The 21,744-nt window shown below is 45.4% G+C and overlaps 1 protein-coding gene and 1 pseudogene across 1 annotated transcript in view; both read left to right on the top strand.

The window, feature by feature from the left end:
• SPINT2 (serine peptidase inhibitor, Kunitz type 2) overlaps positions 1 to 16,629 on the top strand; it is a 33,425-nt gene extending 16,796 nt beyond the window's left edge. The window contains exons 2-7 of the mRNA XM_077132013.1: positions 9,886 to 10,056; positions 12,344 to 12,403; positions 13,696 to 13,749; positions 14,136 to 14,297; positions 14,550 to 14,588; positions 16,005 to 16,629. Coding sequence (XP_076988128.1) covers positions 9,886 to 10,056; positions 12,344 to 12,403; positions 13,696 to 13,749; positions 14,136 to 14,297; positions 14,550 to 14,588; positions 16,005 to 16,171 — 653 coding nt within the window. The 3' untranslated portion in view covers positions 16,172 to 16,629. The remainder of the gene's footprint in view (positions 1 to 9,885; positions 10,057 to 12,343; positions 12,404 to 13,695; positions 13,750 to 14,135; positions 14,298 to 14,549; positions 14,589 to 16,004) is intronic.
• A 307-nt stretch (positions 16,630 to 16,936) lies between these two features.
• On the top strand, positions 16,937 to 21,234 carry LOC143658366 (N-lysine methyltransferase KMT5A pseudogene; annotated as a pseudogene).
• The last annotated feature ends 510 nt before the right edge of the window (positions 21,235 to 21,744 follow it).

Genomic DNA, 21,744 nt, shown 5'->3' with positions numbered 1-21,744 from the left:
CAGGAGTTCCGTTCTTGGGTATTCTGAAGAGTGTGTCCCCCAGTTTGGTTCCCTTCAGCTTTTTCCTTTTTTCTTTACTCTGCATTTTGAAAACATAGACTATTTCATTTTCCACTGGCATACAAATAAGGTTTCTGTGAGAGTATACAAATAGGGCTGGAGACGTATTTTTCATGTTTGCTTCCCGAGGCTTCTCAAGACCAATATATCATTTTGTCATCTCTTAATAATAATAGAATTGCTCATTAAGAAATAAATTCCTGAAAATTCATCCAACTAAATTCACTCAAACCTTGGTCAGTTCATTTCGTATGGTGCTCTTCCTCACCCTGTCATTGAATGTGACTGAAAACAGAGGCCCGGCACAGGGGGGACCTTGGTGAACCCTTGAATAGTATTAGAAGCCTAGAGGGATATTTTGGCTTTTAGGCAACTTTGACTCTGTTTTTCCCACTTCCTGTTAATATCGTGGCTTTTTCTTTCTGTCTGTGTGAGTTCCCATCCTGGTTCTGCTGCTTGTTTAGCTTTACCTGCCCCAACTCAGTGTCCTCATTTGTAGAGGGGAAATGTTACTACGTGATTCACAGTTTTATTGTGACATTAGAAATAATGCACCTTATGTGCCTGGCATAATGCTTAGTGAAGGCAATCAAGTGTGCCAAGAAGTAAATAATGCTCTGCATTCAGTTAATTTGATTTTAATCAATCTTCCGAAGTACAGTACTTTTTTTTTTAATTTAAAAAAAAAAAATGACAGTCCCCTGATGAATCCCAGAATGATTTTATCATTGACTGGAAAAGTATTTGCAAGCCCCTTTCAGGGAATGATGAGAGTGGGGAGAAATTCAACTTCCCCAAGTTGAATTCTTGATATTCTCACAAGCAGTGTGGACAACCAAAGCTATAGGCAGAGACCCCAGTCTTGAGGTTTGTTCATATGAAACTTAACCCCACAAAGGATAGGTCAAGTCTACTTAAAATTTAGGCCTAAGAGTCACCCCCAAGAGAGCCTCTTTTGTTGCTCAGATGTGGCCCCTCTCTCCAGCCAACACGACGAGCATTCTCACCACCCTCTCCCCTCTGCGTGGAACATGACTCCCAAGGGTGTGGACCTTCCTGGCAACGTGGGACAGAGATCCTGGAATGAACGGAGACTCAGCATCAAGGGACTGAGAAAAACCCTAGAATGAGCTGAGAATTAACATCAAGGGATTAAGAGAACCTTCTCGACCAAAAGGGGTGATAATAGAGAAAAAAAAAGACTATACATACCATACCCCTTACCCCTCGCTTTCATTTACCACTATTTCAAACTGAATTTATTTTAACATTTATTCCCCCTATTATTTATTTTTATTCCATATGTTCTACTCAGTCTGTTTACAAGGTCGATAAAAGGAGCATCAGACACAAGGTTTTCACAATCACACAGTCACATTGTGAAAGCTATATCATTATACAATTATCATCAAGAAACATGGCTACTGGAACACAGCTCTACATTTTCAGGCAGTTCCCTCCAGCCTCTCCATTACATCTTGATTAACAAGGTGATATCTACTTAATGCGTAAGAATAACCTCCAAGATAACCTCTCGACTCTGTTTGGAATCTCTCAGCCATTGACACTTTGTCTCATTTCACTCTTCCCCCTTTTGGTTGAGAAGGTTTTCTCAGTCCCTTGATGCTGAATCTCAGCTCATTCTGGGATTTCTGTCCCACGTTGCCAGGAAGATCCACACCCCTGGGAGTCATGTCCCATGTAGACAGGGGGAGGGTGGTGAGTCTGCTTGCTGTGTTAGCTGGAGAGAGAGGCCACATCTGAGCAACAAAAGAGGTTCTCTTGGGGGTGACTCTTAGGCTTAATTTTAAGTAGGTTTGACCTACCCCCTGTGGGTTAAGTTTCATATGAACAAACCCCAAGACTGGGGGCTAAGCCTATAGCTTTGGTTGCCTACACTGCTTGCAAGAATATCAAGAATTCAACTTGGGGAAGTTGAGGTTTCCCCCATTCTTACCATTCCCTGAAGGGGACTTTGCAAATACTTTTCCACTCACTGATCAAATCACTCTGGGATTCATCAGGACATCACCTGGACAAACCAACAAAATCTCATGTCCTATACAAAGTTCCATGTACTTAAGGTGTTCAGCCAACTATCTACATAAGTTATATTAGGAGATACACTAGTCAAAGTATAAATTTGTACAAAATAAACATTTTTTGCTTTAGTCTCACACGTAAGTTGAAATTTTAAAATATTAATTACCATTTATTTTTAGCACACTGCAGTAATGACATTCTTTTGTTCTTCCTCATGCAAAAACATGTTTTTAATTTGTACATTTAGTCACTATCATTATACACTCTAGGCATTCCTAGATTATACCATCTCAATCTTTATCATCTATCTTTCTTTGTGATTTCATTTATGCCCCAGCCCTCCTCCCTCTATCATTCTCATATGCAGCTTCATTCAGTGTTTTAGCATAATTGTATTACAGTTAGGTAATATTGTGCTGTCCATTTCTGAGTTTTTATATTCAGTCCTGTTGCACAATCTGTATCCCTTCAGCTCCAATTACCCAATATCTTACCCTATTTCTATCTCCTGATGGTCTCTGGTACCAACGAAATATTCCAGGTTTATTCACTAATGTCAGTTCATATCAGTGAGACCATACAGTATTTGTCCTTTTGTTTCTGGCTAATCACACTCAGCATAATGTCCTTAAGGTCCATTCATGTTGTTACATACGTCATAACTTTATTCTGTCTTACAGCTGCATAATATTCTATCTTTTATGTAAATTCCACAGTTTGTTTAGCCAGCTTCCTGTTGATGGACATTTTGGCTGCTTCCATCTCTTGGTAATTGTAAATAATGCTGCTATAAACATTGGTGTGTAAATGTCCATTTGTGTGCTTGCCCTCATGTCCTTTGAGTAGAGACAGCATGTAGATGGGTCCTGTTTTTTAATCCATTCTGCCAGACTATGTCTTTTGATTGGAGAGTTTAATCCATTAACATTTAGTGTTATTACTGCATGGGTAGTACTTTCTTCTATTTCGCCTTCTGGATTTTATATGTCATATCTAATTTTCCTTCTTTTTACCTTTACTCATAGTCTTCCTTTCTACACTCTTCTTCACACTTCTCTTTTCTGTCTTTGTATCTGTCTCTAGTGCTCCCTTTAATATTTCTTGCAGTGATAGGTCTCTTGGTCACAAATTTTCTTAGTGATTTTTTTGTCTGAAATGTTTTAATTTCTCCTTCATTTTTGAAGGACAATTTTGCTGGATATAGAATTCTTGGTTGGCAGTTTTTCTCTTTTAATAGTTTAAATATATCATCTCACTGTCTTCTTGTCTCCATGGTTTCTTCTGAGAGATCTGTGAATAGTCTTATTGGGCTTCCCTTGTATGTGATGGATTGCTTTTCTCTTGCTGCTTTCAAGAGTCTCTCTTTCTCTTTGGCCTCTGACACTCTGATTAGTAAATGTCTTGGAGTATGTCTATTTGGATCTATTCTCTTTGGGGTACGCTGCACTTCTTGGATCTGTAATTTTAAGTCTTTCATAAAAGTTGGGAAATTTTCAGTTATAATTTCCTTCATTAATTTTTCTCCTCCTTTTCCCTTCTGTTCTCCTTCTGGGATACCCACAACACATGTATTTGTGCGCTTCATATTGTCTTTCAATTCCCTGAGTCCCTGCTTATATTTTTCTATTTTTTTCCCTATATTTTCTTTTTCTTGCCGGATTTCAGATGTTCCGTCCTCCAGTTCACTAATCCTATGTTCTGTCTCTCGAAATATACCATTGTAGGTTTCCATTGTTTTTTTCAACTCTTCTACCTTGCCTTTCATTCCCATAAGTTCTGTGATTTGTTTTTTCAGACTTTCAGTTTCTTCTTTTTGTTCATTCCTTGCCTTCTTTATATCCTCCCTCAATTTATTGATTTGGTTTTTGATGAGGTTTTCCATGTCTGTTTGTATATTCTGAATTAATTGTTTCAGCTCCTGTATGACATTTGAATTGTTGGTTTGTTCCTTTGACTGGGCCATATCTTCAATTTTCCTAGTATGATTTGTTATTTTTTGTTGGTGTCTAGGCATTTAAATATCTTAATTAGTTTATTCTGGAGATTGCTTTCACTTCTTTTACCTAGGGTTTTCTTGCTGGATGAATTTGTTGTCTATCTGTTCTTTGACATTCAGTTCAGCTTTTTCTGGACCTCTAGCTTAAGTTTTGTTTAACAGAGGAGAATTTTTCAGTTCTTGTTTTCTTGTTTCTTGCCCTGCTTGTATGGTGCCTTTTCCCTGCCACCCTTAGGAGCATCTACTTAGATATTATAAACCCCAGCCGGATTTTCCCAGACCAAACTTGCCTCCTATCAGGAGGAAAGAGTTACCTGCCTCGGTTTTCCCTGAGGGTGAGACCCAGCAGGTTGAAAGACTTTCCTGTGAAGTCTCTCAACTCTGTTTTTCTTATCCTGCCCAGTATGTGGCACTTGTCTGTCTGCAGGTCCCAGCAGCGTAAGATGATGTGGTACCTTTAACTTTGGCAGACTCTCCCTACTGGGGGCGTGGTGGAGACAGAGGAGAGGTTGTAGGCTGGTTTTAATGGCTTCAAATTACCAAGCCCTGGTGTCTGAATAACTTGAGGGAGGGCTTCCACCTGTGTTGGGTTTCACCCCTCCGCTAGGGAAGGCCCAGGCTCCAGACAAGCCCCCAAAAGAGCTCACTTCTGCCTATGCCTGGGGCAATTGCAGCCTGAGAATCCAAAGGCAGTCAAGCCTTTGTAGAAACACAGCCAAAAAAACCTCTGTTTCCTTCTTTTTTTTTTTTCCCTTTTTCCGTCAGCCCTGCCCCCTTGGCGCGGGGCAATAATGAGCAACCTCTGCTTTGACCAGATTCACCTAAGCTGGGGGCCTATTTTTAGTAGTCAGAGCTTGTTAATTAATTCCACAATTGGCGTTTAATTGTGCTCAGTCCCTGCTGGTGGTAAAGTTCCTTTCCTTTCTCCTCTGGGAAGCAGCCTGTAGGGGAGGGGCTCCTGCTGCCATAGCTTTGGGAACTCACGGTTCTGTGGGGGCTCACAGCCGGTCCAGCTGGTCCAGACTCGGGTACGCTGTGTGTCTGGTCACTGATGTGGCCCCAGGAGCTGTTCTGTACTGTTTCTGGTTATTTAGTAGTTGTTCTGGAGATCGAACTAAAATGCACACATTAAGCTGCCATCTTTTTTTTTTTAATTTATTTATCAATTAAAAAAATAAAGAAACAAAATAAAACATACATAATCAGTAAATCACAATATCATCACTTAGTTGCATATTCATCATTTCTTAGAACATTTGCATTAATTCAGAAAAAGAAATAAAAAGACAATAGAAAAAGAAATAAAACGAACACAGGAAAGAAAAAAAAAGATTATACCTACCATACCCCTTACCCCTCACTTTCATTGATCCCTAGCATTTCAAACTAAATTTATTTTAGCATTTGTTCCCCCTATTATTTATTTTTATTCCATATGTTCTACTCCTTTGTTGACAAGGTAGATAAAAGGAGCATCAGACACAAGGTTTTCACAATCACACAGTCACATTGTGACAGCTGTATCATTATTCAATCATCCTCAAGAAACATGGCTACTGGAACACAGCTCTACATTTTCAGGCACTTCCCTCCAGCCTCTCCATTACATCTTTTTTTTTTACATGGGCAGGCACCGGGAATCGAACCCGGGTCCTCTGGCATGGCAGGCAAGCATCTTTGCCTGCTGAGCCACCGTGGCCCACCCTCACCATTACATCTTGAATAACAAGATGATATCTACTTGATGCATAAGAATAACCTCCAGGATAACCTCTCGACTCTGTTTGGAATCTCTCAGCCATTGACACTTTGTCTCATTTCACTCTTCCCCCTTTTGGTCAAGAAGGTTTTCTCAATCCCTTGATGTTAAGTCTCAACTCATTCTAGGGTTTTTCTCAATCCCTTGATGCTGAGTCTCAGCTCATTCCAAGATCTCTGTCCCACGTTGCCAGGAAGGTCCACACCCCTGGGAATCATGTCCCACGTAGAGAGGGGTAGGGTGGTAAGACTCTTCGTTGTGTTGGCTGGAGAGAGGGGCCACATCTGAACAACAAAAGAGGCTCTCTTGGGGGTGACTCTTAGGCCTAAATTTTAAGTAGACTTGACCTATCCTTTGTGGGGTTAAGTTTCATATGAACAAACCCCAAGACTGGGGGCTCTGCCTATAGCTTTGGTTGTCCACACTGCTTGTAAGAATATCAAGAATTCAACTTGGGGAAGTTGATTTTCTCCCCGTTCTCACCACTCCCCGAAGGGGGCTTTTCAGATACTTTTCCACTCACTGATCGGGGCATCACTCTGGACAAACTAGCAAAATCTCATGTCCTACCTGAGATTCCAAGTACTCAAGTGCTTGCGGCGTTCAATCAAACTATCTACATGAGTTATATTAGGAAATGCACTAGTCAAATTATAAATTTTGTAACTAACAAACATTTTTTGTTAAGCCGCCATCTTGACCTGGAACTGTTCCTGGCTTTTTACAAAAGCTTTTTGGAGGATAATGAAAGAGAAAAAATATGTTGATATCATTTGTCATGGAAGTGACGACTGTATGTCCTGAGTTTCCTGAAGGGACATTGTCTCCTCTAAAACAAACAAGCAAACAAAAGCAAAATCCTTTTCCATGACTTCAGTTCTCTCCAGTCTAGAGTATAGAAGTTTACATCATAGATGTGTAAAAGCAATTTTGTTAGTAAAGGCATTTTGCCAAAATGGGACCTTACTCTGTTCCATAAAGAGTTTCTACACACCCGAAAAAGAGTCTGTCTTTATACAGAGTAAGGATATGGTTAAATTTAGTCTTAATCATACCTACCTTCAACCAGTTAATCTGCTACTTAGAAATCTTTTCCTTTAATCTAATCAAATCTGAATAAAAAGATTGTTAGCTTTTTTTATTGTATAAATTTTTAACTATCCACATATTAGTGAAAATAGTTCAGTGAGCCCCCATGTGCCATCACCCAGTTTTAACAATTATCAACTTTCTGTTTATTTTTTCTTTAGACATGCCAGGTTTTTAATTCAAGTTTTCTCTTAATAAAGAAGCATTTCTAAATTCCCCTGGGACAACAGCACAGTTTCTCCATCCCCTCCTATCCACCCAAGGAATTCAAAAATAAGGTTGCTGTCTGAAACCTAGACTATGAGATCAATGTGTGATAATTCAGAGCAGATAATTCTTGTGAGCAGCTGTCTAAAGTGAGAATGGCTCCACAGGCCTGCAAAACTCCTAACAAGGGGACCCATGCATCTACAGAAAGAATGCTCCAGTCAAGAAGAGGCATTGGTCAGCAGTGGCAGCCCAGAAAAGGAAATTCATAGACTTTGACTATGCTCTGGAAACCTCTGGTCTCCTAGATAGGTCCGAATGAAGAGACTGTTCCTAGGTCTCATACAGTATATTTCCCTCTTTCTGACTCCAGGAGACCTGCATTTAATCTGGCTTTCCCAGTGCAGTGCTACTTAATATAAACCAACCTGCTTGATGGTTGGTTTTCTCATTGTAAATTAATCCCTTGCTGCTCTGGTTTCATAGTGCACCATCTTGTGTGCTTTGTTAGCATGGGCCAGAATCCCTGGGTCTGATCAGCACTGGGGTGCTGCTGAGACTGTGTATCTGAGCCTCCAGAGAGGACCAGAATGGCCTCTCAGCTGTATTTGAACTCTCTTAGCCACTGATACCTTATTTTGTTACATTTATTTTCCCCATTTTGGTCAGGAAGGCATTGTTCATCCCAAGGTGCCAGGGCCAGGCTTGTCCCTGGGAGTCGATGTCCCATGATGCCAGGGAGACTTATGCCCCTAGAAGTCATGTCCCCGTAGTGGGGAAGGTAATGTTTTTTTTTTTTAATTTTTTTATTATTATTTTTTAAAATACAAAAAAATACCAACACAAACATTCTTAATTTTTGATCATTCCATTCTACATATGTAATCAGTAATTCACAATATCATCACATAGTTGCATATTCATCATCATGATAATTTCTTGGAACATTTGCATCTATTCAGAAAAAGAAATAAAAAGAACACAGAAAAAAAATTATACGTACCATACCCCTTACCCCTCCCTTTCATTGATCACTAGCATTTCAGACTAAATTTATTTTAACATTTGGGGAAGGTAATGATTTTATTTGCAGAGTTGGGCTTGGGAGAGAGGGGCCACATCTGAATAACAAAAGAAGTTCTCTGAAAGTAAACTCTTAGGCATAATTATAGATAGGCTTAGCTTCTCTGCTACAGAAAAAAGTTTCATGAGAGCAAGACTAAATGAGGGCTTTTTACTTGGTGATGTAACTGATGATTTCCTTATGGAAATGATAGATCATTTCCTGCTTCAGAATATGCTTTTACTGCTATGCTGGATGTCTGATTTGTTGGTGTGGGGTAGTTCCTCGGAGACAGTTGTTTGTCTGTTTTGCACAATAGCAGCCTTTTGCCCATAGATGGGTGTTTTGTGGAGCATCTGGTTCCATGCCCATCATATCAGTATTTGGGGAGACATAGGAGAAGTATAAATCCTGCCCTCTGTAAATCCCTAGTTGGTGACATAAACCTTGTTCAAAACAATTTGAGAGGGGAAATGGCAACATGTAACCAAGTGGTCAGCCATGGGATGCTTTCATTTGAAATCTCTATCAAGTGCCCTGTGCTGATGCACGCTTGCCCAATGTAGATGAGAATGCCCTTATGCTGAGAAGACAGAGGCCAGTGGAGGCCCAGTGTGGGGAGAGGTGATTGAATGCATGGTCCTAGGAGGGAAGGCATAGCTGTACAGAGACAGACCTTGAATCACGTGGTCATCACTCCCTTTTCAGTTTGCTATCAGTCCTTCCGGTTTCTCCAAGGAGAAAGTTCTCTAGCGCTTTTTTTCTTTCTCTTGAGAGAGAGTAGATCTCTAGGCTTTGCAGACTTTTGCATGCAAATATATCTGACTGGGATTTTAGAGCGTTTTTTTTTTTTCCTTGCATTAGGGTGGGGACAGGTTTTTGAGGCACCTCGTGGGTGGGGCTGGGGGAACTAGAGTTAAGATGTTTCTTTCAGAGGCTCTTTCAGTAAACTGAGTGTGAAGTGGCCTCCCCAGGCCAGAGGAAACAGGAAGAATGGGTAGGAAAGGTTCATGAGGGGCCCTGAGAGCAGATCCCACTTCCTTTCTGACCTCACCCTCCAGCTCTGACTTTTCAACACAAAGCCCCCATTGGCCTGGCATGAGGTCCTGAGTCTACCTGTTTTTGCTTTTAAAGCCATACTTCTATAGTTAATCTATTTCTTTGATAATAGGGGCAGAAATGAAATACAGTTCATTTGGTTTGGTTGGTGTGTTTGCTGTTAGGGGATGTTTTTATCCTCTTCAAGGAGGGCTGGTGGTAGCACAAGCTTTAGAAACAATCTCAGAGGAACAGTGCTGAGATTCAAGACTCTGATTCTTCTCTTAGAGATCTGAGAAATTGTGGCTCCTCCTTGCAGTTGTGTGCTTGTTCTTTTTTTTTCTTTCTTTCTATAGCACATTTATTTTTTTTTATTCAACATAACAATATATAAACACAAACATTCTTACCATATGATCATCCCATTCTTGATATGTAATCAATAACTCACAATATCATCACATAGTTGTATATTCAGCATCATAATCATTTCTTAAAACATTTGCATCAATTCAGGAAAAGAAAAAAAAAGGAAAACAGAAAAAAATTCATACATACCCAATCCTGTGTGCATGTTCTTGTTACCATGACTGCCCTGCCAAGCCCACTGGTTTCTGTTCTGTGTTTTAGACTTTTGCCAGGTATCGAAGGTAGTGGGAAGATGCCGGGCCTCTATTCCAAGGTGGTGGTACAATGCCACTGATGAATCCTGCCAGCAGTTTGTGTACGGAGGCTGTGGGGGAAATAACAATAATTACCTGACCAAGGAGAAGTGTCTGGAGAAATGTGCTGGTGTTACAGGTAAGACAGTGGAAGTGCGGGAAATCTGAATACATAAACTCAGTTTCTTAATTAAAACAGGGATGCCTTCTGCGCTTCACTGGCTCTTCATGGCTGAATCTGGAGGATGTTTTAAAATGCAGAATAAATAAGTATGGCATGAAGGTCAGCCTCAGTGGTTTTTTGTGTTTTTTTTTAACATGGGCAGGCACCAGCCTCAGTGATTTCACAACAGTGTTCTCCCTCCTGAAAGGGAAGGGCAGAACTCATGACTGTGTCTTCTCCCCAACTTCTTTCTCACTTCTGAGTGCAAGTTAGAGAGGAGGAAGTGGACATCCCCTTTTTGGGCAGTCTTCCAGCTCCACTCAGACAGAGTTGCTCTCCCTTGCTCACTGAGGATTTGGGTTATTTGTACCTCTGGGACAAATGGCGTTAAGTAGCTCATCCAGCCAACTTATGGGCCGAGTTAAAACTGACATGCTGCCTAGAATCTGTCCCTCTTCCAGCCTTCACTTGCAAGGGATTCTGTGGAATCCAGATAATGTCAATCTCTTAATTGTGACATAATTGCTTCTTTGAGAGCTGGTGGCAATGAGACTTTGGTCCTCTAGGACCGAGCATTTAGCACCTAAACTCTGTTTTAAGATTTTTTAGGGGGGTGGGGGGTGTGGTGATGCATGGTCCAGGAATCAAGCCCAGGTCTCCCACATGAAAGGGGGGCATTCTAACCACTGAACTACCCGTGCGATGGCAGTCTCCCTAACATGCACTGCATAATTTCTAGCATCTTAAAGTCTTAGCATCAACATGAGTAATCTAAATTATTGTTCTGTGAGGACCCATGGGGCATTCAGTCCTTATGCATGCAGACTGTGAGCCCACACCCAGAGGCCCAGGTTCCTGCCTGGACTGTTTCTTAGGATTTTTCTATCCCCTTACTGGCTGTAATCTCTCTTGGCTTTGAACTATGCTTCCAGAGATCAGATAAACTTATTGAAGTTGTATGTAAAGAGGGAAAAACAACAATGGCTTTGGCTGTGAGCTCAAGGTTTTAGAATATATTGCCCAGATTCCCAGGCCTAGCAGTGAGCCTCCAGACTAGAGAAGCAGTTTCTCTCCGGGTACCTGGAGAGTCAAGGTGGCTAGTCTTGTTTTTAGATTGTGGGAGCCAATCCCTTACCTTTTGTATTATTTATTATACTTTTTTGTTACCAGCTGTGATCGGGGGGCAGGAATCAGGGGGAAATATTTTTTGCCCCTTTTCTTTGTTTTCCCAATCACGAGTTAACTATAGAAAATGTTTCATTGCCAGTTCTTGCTACTCCTCGTCCTCTCAAGAAGAAAGTTGAAGTTTTCAGAACACAAAGCAGTAGGCAGTGGTTGCTAAGACAGGGTGTCGCTACAAGTGGACATGGGCTGTTGGTAGAGATGGCAGCTGGTTGTCTCCCTAGGGGTGGTCCAGAGTCTGACCCCAGTCTTGAGGGCTCAGAAACCCCATTTTTTGGCACCCTAAGTGTGGAGCCACCATGTGTCTCTTGAAGTCCCTGCATGAGTCTGTGAGGAAAGCTAGTACTGTTGAAGGACTCACTGGAGTCCTTGGCCGGCTTATTATCTCCCAGGCAGGCAAGCTCTGTAGGAAACCAAATGATAATGAGCATGCCAGTTTATTAATTTATAACAAGAAATAGAATCACCCAGGGGAGCGGACACCTGGGCCTTGGGCCTGTGCCTTCGGTCCACATAAGCAAGACTCTTAGCCAGGTTCTGGGAAGATTGCTTGATGAGGAGAGAGGCACAATGAGGGGGGGCTAGGTTTTGATGTGAATGTTTGATGGGGTCAGGTTAGGCCAACCCTGTGCTTTTCCACAGGTCTACTGAGACAAGCAGAGAGCAGGGGAGCCAGGGGTCTGCTGACCTGGACCCTCCCAGTTCTCCTGATTTGGTGCTTTCCTAACCAGATACCTTACCAGCACACCCCTTTACCTTTTCATTCTTTAGCTGGACTTATACAATTAGGCAGCTTTTTGGCCTCTGTTACTTAGTACATCTTTGCTCTGATTCAGTGTGAGTTGCCCTTCCGAGGGCAATCTCAGTTCCTTATTTCCAAGTTTTTAGACCTCCTGGCAGGTCATTGTGGCCCAGCAGGCACAGCTAAGGTCCCACATGAAGAAGAATTAGAGTTGCTGTGAGAGACATGCAGGAGCGACTGGCACCTCAGAACTGCCCAGGGACACAGCGTGTTTTGTTTCACCAGGAAGTCTTGGCAATACGTTTTCTCACTGTTTGTGGTTTATTTGTCCTTTTGCAGAGAAAGATGTTGATGGTCAGTCCACCAGCAGGAATGGAGCAGGTTCCTCTGTCCCAAGTGGTAGGTTCTTAAAAAAAACCCAGGATGAAACAAGTGCCATCCAGATGGGTCTTTGTGAAAGGACTTGTAATTCGGGAGTTGTGAAAGGGCTTCCATCCCCTGGTTCTCTTTTAACTCAGAATTGGCAAACAGCTCTTGGCTCCAGCATCCCTACGTTGGGGAGCTCACATTGTCCTGCAGACAAGAGGGCTGAGGGGATTCTACAGAGCTTCCTGACTGGCCTTCCTCCTCCTGGGGGACAGGGGAATGTGGAGACTGCTGCTGCACGTGGCTTAGGCCCTCCCTAGCTCTCTCTGGGCAGCTGATCCCCTGCCTCTGTCTGCTGTACCTGTTTTACTCCCCCACTCCCACCTCTCCTGGCCTGTTCCACTTCCTTTGCTCTCTGTCGTCATTGCTGTCTCCCTCCCTGCGTTGAGTCCTTTTGTCTGTACTACCCCCACCTCTCCATTCCCACTGCAGTACTTGATCTCAAGCTTTGTGTTAGCTTGCTTTGTAGTGCTGACAACAGCTGCCCCATTCCTCCTTTATGCTTAAAGGACTCAGCATCAGGAGCCTGGGGTGAGTGGCCCAGATGCACTAGCAGATAGCCAAATGCCCCCTTAGGTAGCCAGCCCAACTCTCCCAAAGGCCAGTCCCCAGGCAGTGGGCTCAGCTGGGCAACCCCTGCTATGGAGGGAGGGAACCCCACCCCCCTTGGAGGGCAGACAGGGCTCCCCTGGCCTGCTGTTGGCCTGGCCCTTGACCCTGCCACTAGTGCTCACCTGAGGAGATGAGCATTTTAGTTAAGTGATTATCAGTGGTCACCTGACCTGCAGAATGCTATAGATTCACTTTTCCATTTTGCTAGCCAGGAAGCCTGTGGCCAGCCTGGCCATAGCTTGCCTGGGTGCACTGTTGATTGGCTCACTGCATCTCTAAGGTTGCCCAGAGCCCCAGGCACCAGCCTGATTACTCTGGTTTCCATCTTTCAGAAGAGAATTTCCCCAGGAGTAAGGGGCTCTGTCACTGTGTCTGAGAGCTCATGAAAAGGCATTGTGGCTGAGATTAGCTTCCATGGTGACCCCTGAAGTGGCCAGAAGGTCTCTCCATCTTGCATTCATTGAGCATGTGCCTTAGGATACAGCAGGATGGGGAGATCACATAGCAGAGCTGCCCATGGAAGGGGACCACATCCTACTTAAATATTCCAGAGCAGCGATACTCCCTCAGTGGACCCTTTGAGATGCACCCCCAGCTAGACTGTGTTTCCTGTAATTGTCCCAGCCTCTCTGATGCAGATATTTGTATTTCAGTTCCCAGAAGACAGGATTCTGATGACTTCTCCAGCGATATTTTTAACTATGAAGGTATGACAAAAAATATATATGTATGAATGGGACAAAAACTTACTTAGTTGGGAATTGAGGCATGCTTGAGGATTCCCACCAAGGAAATTTTGAAGCAGGGCTTCCTCACCTTCCAGTAGGAACACAGTAGGGTTATTGCCTGAGATGACAGCCCTCACATGGATGCCCCAGGGCAGCAGGAAGCAGGATGTGCCTGTGCCAGAGGGGAAGCTTGCTTTACGGAGGCAATGTAGAGCGCAGGACCTGAAATTTACCTAGTGCTCTACCTCTCCCCAACTGTGTGACTGAGCAGGTTACTGTACCTCTACCTCAGATTCCTCATGTGGAGAGTGAGGGAACTAGGCCAGACTTGGTAATTTGTGCTCTCTGGGCTGTTTTGCTCCCAGAATATTGTACTGCCAAGGCAGAGACTGGACCTTGCCGTGCATCTTTCACACGTTGGTACTTTGATGTGGAAAAGAATATCTGTGATAACTTCATCTATGGAGGGTGCCGGGGCAATAAAAACATCTATCAGTCCAAGGAGGAATGCATGCACCGCTGCTTTGGTAAGTCCCCGACTTATAAATCCAAGAACCATCAGTCAGTTTCCCCAAAACAGGTGATCTGGGCCCCAGTGTTTGGCAGCCAGGTCCCAGGTCCCCACCAGGGGGAAGGCTTCTGGGCCCTCAGAAGAGCAGGAAGAAATCCCTCAGAAAATGACCCTGTGAAGGCCCCAGGGCTGCAGGGAATCCTCAGCTTTTGGCGTCTGGGGAGGGAAGGACTGTAAGTGCCTCTCAGGGTGTTGTTTTCTCTTCTAGGCAAGCAATTGTATCCTCTCCTGCCCCATGGCACTAAAGGTAAGTGGCCTCTCACTGCCTCCACCTGCTGCCTGCCTCCCTTGAATAAGCTCAGCTTTGCTCAGCTCTGTTTTTGTTCATGTTGTCTTGGACACATTCTCCTTCACTATAAGTGTCTTTTGGGAATAAGGTGATATTGCTGCATGAGAATACAGCTCAGAGTATGTGGTGGATGTTTGTCTCACTGCAAAATGTGCACAAATGTTACCTCCTTGGGTCTGGGATGGACTGCAGTGGGGCTGGGAGGCAGTCAGCAGTCCACTTAGGCAGTGGGGGTAAGGGGATGAGTTCCTACTGACTAGCCTGAGGTCTGACCATGGTTCTGGAAGGAGCTTTGCCGTAATGGGGTAGAAAAAGTTGGCTCTGGGTGACGGGAAGGAAAGTAATCAGAGAGCAGCAATGTGAGCCCCAGGCCAGTGCTGCTTTCCCCAAGCAATCCAGTATGACCAGGCAACTAGGCAGCCTATCTGTTGTCTTTGTTTCTGAACCTGAATTGTGGATGGTGGCATTTGCACAGAGAACTTGCCACACTGGTTTGGCCTCTTTCTACCTGTTTCCCTGTTAACAAGTCATGACCCAGACCATACGTCTGAGCTGGTTTAGAAGAGGAGCAGAGTGGGTACCTGGTTTGCCAGGCTTGGAAAGCAGCCCCTGGGTCTTGAAGGTTGTGGGTTGGGGTGGAGAGAGGGATCCTGAAAGGGCCCAGTTTATAGTCTGTAGCCACAGAGAAGAGGGAACCAGGCAGGTCACATTCCTTAGGTGGTGCCCCACCTGGGAGAAAAGCATCTAAACCTAACCAGTGGGACTGCAGTGGGGCAACACCATGAAACTTGCCTGGGCAATTAGGAGCACGAGGGTCCCCTTCCGGCTGCACCTGTAACTCATTCCACAGACAGCCCCAGCCTCTGCAGCTCACATCTGTCGATTGCCCTTCTGTTTGTGTGTGGTGTGCACAAAACCTTGGGGTTTATGTTTACATACATTCAAACACACACAACAGAGTTTTATGTTTCTATCCCCTCCTATGTACCTTTTGGTTTGACACTCCTGTGCACGTTGCCCCTAATAGGTGGCATGGGGATACAGAGTTGAAATGTCTTTTTGTTCAAAAAGGAGGAACACAAACATCCACTCTTGGTGTGTGTAGCATGGCCCCTCCTTTTTTTAGGAACCTACTTTTGGAGTTCCAGGAGAAGGTGGGGAGTCTCCTTTGGTGGCCCCCTGGTAGGCTGTATCAAAGTCCTCCCCCACTGTGGTTCTCCAGAGCCTTCTGAGTGAAGGATGGGGGCGTGTGGTGGAAGGACGGGAGGTGTGTGATAGAAGGGCAGTCCTGGCCAGCCCTATGCCCAGGCAGACTCCCCGCCCGCGGCAGCCCTCAGTGACGCACCTTTGCTGAGGCCCCTCTCTCCTCCCCAGTGGTGGTGCTGGCCGGCCTGTTCACCGTGGTCCTCGTCCTCTTCCTGGGAGCCTCCGTGGTCTGCCTCATCAGGGTGGCGCGGAGGAACCAGGAGCGCGCCCTCCATGCTGCCTGGAGCTCCTGCAACGACAAGGAGCACCTGGTGAAGAACACGTATGCCCTGTGAAGGCCGGACACGGGACGCCGGCCCCCTGCTTGGGACCCCTGCTCATAAAGAGCACAGGGGGAGGGAAGGGAGGCAATTGTAGAATTGTGTGTGTGCTTTTTAAAAATAGAGTGATTGATTTGTATTTGTGAGATCACTAGGGCTTTTGGTCTGTTTGTTACCCCAGAAGGTAGGGAGGCTGCTTCCCTGTCTCAGGGGCAGGGGCTTGGGAAAGGGCAGATGGGTGGGCAGAGACCAGAATCATCTTCTCTTTATTTCTTTGCTCCAGGTAAATTTCCTTTGCTTCAGTTGAATCCCATTGCCTCCTTTCCTATCACAAAAGTGATGCTTTAATTATTTCCTTTGTTCAGTTGATTTGTTTTGTTTTTAATAAACAGAAACAAAGTTTTTTTATTAGGATTCTGAAAGGAAGAAAGTAAAAATATACACATTTAATAAAAAGTAATTTCCCTTTTAAATTTTTTTTGGCATGTGCTTCCTTTTTTCATGAGACTACTGATTTAAACTTATCAAAATTATCACAGGATGCTACATAAGATGTCCCGTTCTAGAAACAGATCCCTTAAATTAGTGTCTTTTGGATCTTTTTGAAGGCAACCCACAGTAGGAAAGACATTTTACATCACAACTGAGTGCCCATAAGTTTCACAAAACAACACTTAGCTTTACCACCTGTGCTGAACCCTGAGTTTTTCTTCATCTATTTTAATTTTTAAAAAGTAAAATATATGCTACAGCCTGCTGCATTGATTTTTATGATCCACTATGGATTATAACTCAGAATTTCAGGTGCGCCTTGGAGGGCACGGGAAGGTGAACCATGGTGCCATAGGCCCAGGGAAAACCAAGACAGTTCCTGAAACTGGATTGGTCTTGGCTAAAAACACCCAAGCAGCCATGATTTTCCTCTGTTCTTGCGTTCTGCATTCGCCCATCTTAAAGGGGAGGAGGGAGGGAGAGCTGTGGGCTGGCCCTGCAGTGCCTTCACTCACACAGAGCCTTTCCCAGCTGAATTCAGCCTCTAGGCTCAGGCCCAATTCTGATGCCTACCTGTGGGTGTTCCCTTCCTATTCTCTAGACTCTAAGCCTCTTTCTTATCATCCCCCTTCCAAACAAAGTAGTCCTGAAGACAGCAGCATCTGGGCAACCCAGGGGGTCAGGCAAGCAGCCTGGGGCCTCCACCTGCCTTGGTGGCTCAGGAGATTGGGCCGTCGCTTGTGGTAGGGTGTGTGGGTACCAGGGTAGCCTGTGTGGCTTTGCGGAAGGCTTACAGTTCCAGACATTGCCTTGAACAAAGACTTAATCCAGAAGCAAAGATTGGCATATATCTCATCTCCTTCCCTACCTCCCTCATCTGCGGAGTGGTTACTGATAGATTCTGGTATTCTCCATCCAAGCCTTCTGAGTTGGCACCACAGTCAACTCAGAGTTGAAACCTTCTTACATTCCAGACCACATGGGGCTCCCAGAGCTCTGGGAGATCCTGTGGTCCAGGGAAAGAGGATCCTGGTGTTGGGAAGAAACTTCGCCTGCCGCTATCCAGGTGTGTAAGAGCAGGCAGGTCACTTCAGCTGCTTTGAGCCTCCTCTGCCTTGCCTGCCCTGTGGGCTGTCCTGAAAGTCATGTGACAGTATAGATGTCCGTTTCCCCTCATGAGTGCGCAAGGGAGCCTCCTTCGGGGCCTGGTGCCCACCTCTCCCACCTGTGTCCTTGCTCCTCCTTAGTAGTTGGCATTTCTCCCTTAGACCTGTCCCCACCCCACAAGCAGCCCTAGAAGTCACCCACACCTGTTGTGCCCCTCAGGCTCTCCCCTGGTGTTCCGGGGCCCCACACCCCCCTGTGCCTCTGGCCTGGCAGAAGGCCCCTCTCTACCACTCCCATCAAGAGTTCTCCTTCCTTCATATCTTAGTCATATGAAGGGGGAAAAGTTACGTACTTGGATTTTTAAGGAAAACTGTTTTGAGTTGGTAGAAAGATGATTGAGTGAATCTTCAACACCAATACGACCAGTTGAGCTTTTATAGGTTGCTAATACAGTGTATTTGCTACAGAATCTATCTCTGCATGACTTTGTGCCTCCAGCCAGAGTTGTCCCGTTTGTCTCAGTGAGGGTGGCCACGCAGTCTCACCTGCACCTGGCAAATTGACTACAGTGGACTTTTGGACTCCTCTGGAGTCTATCAGGGGTGCTCACCACTGCTGACAGGGTGTCTTAGGTTATAGTGTTGCTGTCCCAGTCTGGTCAGCCGACTCTGGTGAGAAGCCGAGGTGGTGCAGGACCCAGGGGTGGATGGGACAACCCTTTGCTGGGTTCTCATGCTCCTGCAGGTCTTGCTGGGCATGTCAGGAATGCATTGCCCTGACAGCTTATCTGGGTCATTTCTCAGGTTGTGTTTGTAACAAGCAATCTTGAGGGATAAGGTAGTATCTCCCTCCAGGACAAACAGCAGGCCTCCTTGCTGCTTGCCATAAACTGGCAGGTTCCCAAGTTCACGTTCCTCTCCTGTGACACAGCCCACTGCATGTGCAGGCATCCATCTGGGCCTGCCCCACTGACCCTGTGGGACTCGGGGCTAAGGAAGACCGACATAAGTCGATGCTTATCCTGTTCACTGTGAGGAATAAAACCTTTTGTCTCTAACCCAAGAGTCTCAGGGCTTCTGCCAGCATTTTTAAAACAGTAACAGGCTAACTTAACTTGTAAGTAAAGTCAAACTCTAGACCTCACAGGCAGCTGGGTCTGGATTCCAAGGCTGGGCCTCCCTAGCTGACAGCCATCAGCCCCTTGACAGCTCCCAAAGGATAGTCCATCAAGATTTTCTAATTATTAGTATCCCAGAATATCAAGGGCCAGAGTGAGATTGGTTGTGGTCATCAGGCAGTGCAGCACTTTGGTCTTCAGAGAAAGGAAAGCAAATCCCTGCATTCTGTGTTCTGAAGGTCATCCAGCTCCTGGGATGTCTGAAGTTCAAAATAAACGGAATTACGATGTTTATAAGACTGGAGCAGGCTGTTCATGTAAACTTCAAGAAAAAGATAAAACTGGGCCTTGCAGTAGTTGCTTTTCCGGTCAACTGTGTCAGGCCTCAGTCATACAGGAGCACAAGACGCCCAGGGAGGACTGTCCCCTAACAATACCCCGTCTTGGATTTCCTGTCCACTAAAGTGGGCATCCAGAAATCTCTTGCTAAATTGCAGGCATGAAGTTTTACTTCGGGGTTGGAGTGACCCTCTGAAAAATGTCTGCTGGAGAGATGCTGGAGAAAGGCTAAGCCAACCTAGCAGTGAACATCATCGGGATTGCTGCAGACCAGTGAAGAGCCTAAGTCCCTTTTTTCCTACAAAGCAGAAGACACTGTCTAATCTTTTAGACTGTCATTGTAGGCAGAAAAAATGAAACAAGCAGGGGAAGGTGGTAGCTGTTAGATGCTAAGGGGAGACCAACAGAGGGGAATGCTACACCCCACTTGTGCCTGTTGATAGGTTAGGGGCAGGCATAGCCTGGGGAGGACAGACATAGCCACGGTACTGCCCCTGCGCCTGCTTGCCACAGTGGTCGAGGGCTAAACAGGGAGGAACTAATTTACACTCAGCAGAGAGGAATGTTACGTTATTTGTCCAAGCATTTCTGTGTCCTGTTTACCCACGTTAATCTGCCATCCATTTGTAAACTTTCTGGGCCAAGCTGAACAGAAGAGAAAGGGACACTCACTGCCACCATTAAGAAATTCTGACAGAGGTGCCCACATCCATTTTCCCCTCCTTCCTTTCAGTAATAGAAGTCCCTAACTTTTAGTGGAGCACATGGCTGCTCTGCTAGGAACTCTATATCCCAATCTCCCTTGCAGCCAGATGTGACCTCTAACCCTGGCCAAAAGAGATTAGTAGAAGGGCTATGTGCTATTCCCAGGGCGTTTTTAAAAGGAAAATGGGGGCCTCCCTGCCTGCGTCCCTCAGTCCTGGGCTAGTGCAGGTCCCAGGCCCTGCCTTATGGGGCATGGGTGAAGGGGTGCCATGAGGCACCTCAGGCCCTTCCTCAGGATGCCAGTGCAGTGCTGGTGGTGGTGGCAGCGGCAGTGGTGGCTGGGCTGAGGCAGCGGCGAGGGCGAGGGTGCACGGTGTGCATCGTGGCCCCGGCTGGGCTACAGGAGAATGTATTTACTAGGCAAGCAAAAATCTATTCCTACATGCACCTGAGCAAATGCTCTGAAACACACGTTCCTGCCCTTCAGGAGAGAACTCAGTCCCACATCACGAAGTCAAATGCCAGGGAAACCAGTAGCCGGGATCTACAGGAAGCGAAAAAAGAGACACTGGGAAGGCAACAGGGAGCACCGTGAAGGCTGAGGAACAGAAGATCAGAGACGCAGGGAGAGGCCCCTCCAGCACCTTTTTCAAACCTGAAGCAGCAGAAACTCCCAAAAGTCCCACCTCATCTTGCGATTTTAGCAGTGCAGCTGTCACCAAACAAACTGAAAAAAAGGGCATCAAGGGCAAACAGGCCCTTTGGAGAAAAGCTCCAGGAAGAAGGCAATAGAACCACACACTCACCAGTTTCTACCCTGTCCAGTGGAGCTCCAGGAAGAGCACAGCTGGGCTGCAGTCTGAAGAAAGAAAAAGAGCAGATGATTTGATTGAAAGTGGGAAGAAGGAAGGAATGAAGATTCCTTTTCATCGATGGAAAAGGCAGGCGAGTGGTCGCCACCACGCAGCTCTCCCGGGGTGAGTTTGTGGTGGAGTACCATGGGGATGACACCGAGACCACAACGCCAAGGCGTGGGAGGCTCTGCATGCACAAGCCCCCTCTCAGGCTGCTATATGTACTATTTTCAGTTTCTGAGCAAATCCCAAACGCTTGGATGCGACTAGAGAGACAAACTTCCTGGGAAGACTGATCAACCAGAGCAAATGTGGGAACTGCCAGACCACGCTGCACCGCATCAGTCGCAAGCCTCACCTCACCCTTGTTGCCTCCTGCGACATGGAGGCCGGGCAGGAGCTCCTGTGACCACAGGGACCACAGCAAGGTTTCCATGGAAGCCTACCCATGGCTGACGCATTAACTGACCCAGCCTGCTGCACGACGCCCCACACCCCCTTCACTGGACAGAGTGCCCTCAAAGAGATTTTTTTTTTACATGCTTAATCTTAGATCACTTTAAATATTTTTAAAAAGTATATTAAGATTTTCACTGTAGTAGTTAAATATCTATTACAGGTTTCCAAGGTGGGCTGGAACAGATGGCTTTATATTATCAAAACTTTTATATTCTAGTTTCTGCAACTTTTCGGCATACAGATTCTGTGTTTCCGTGCATGCAGTCAGACTTGGCACTGGTTTAGAGGAAAAATTCAGACATGGACTAGTAAGCTGGGCAAGTCTCCTGTCCCAAACTGAGGAACCAGGACCTCCCCCCATACATCCCCCCTCCCCAATGTCCAAGGGCAGGCGAGTATGAGGAGGACGCTGCCTCCCTGGCCTAGTCAGGATGTCTCCAAGCTCTTGTCTCATGTACCAACAGCACACACTGAAGAGTATGAATTATTTTTTAATCAGGTTTCAAAGTAAGCTA

The sequence above is a fragment of the Tamandua tetradactyla genome, chromosome 16, assembly GCF_023851605.1.
Source record: "Tamandua tetradactyla isolate mTamTet1 chromosome 16, mTamTet1.pri, whole genome shotgun sequence".
NCBI lineage: Eukaryota > Metazoa > Chordata > Mammalia > Pilosa > Myrmecophagidae > Tamandua > Tamandua tetradactyla.
Note: the sequence above shows the minus strand (reverse complement) of the source record. Positions and strands in the feature narration are given on the sequence as shown.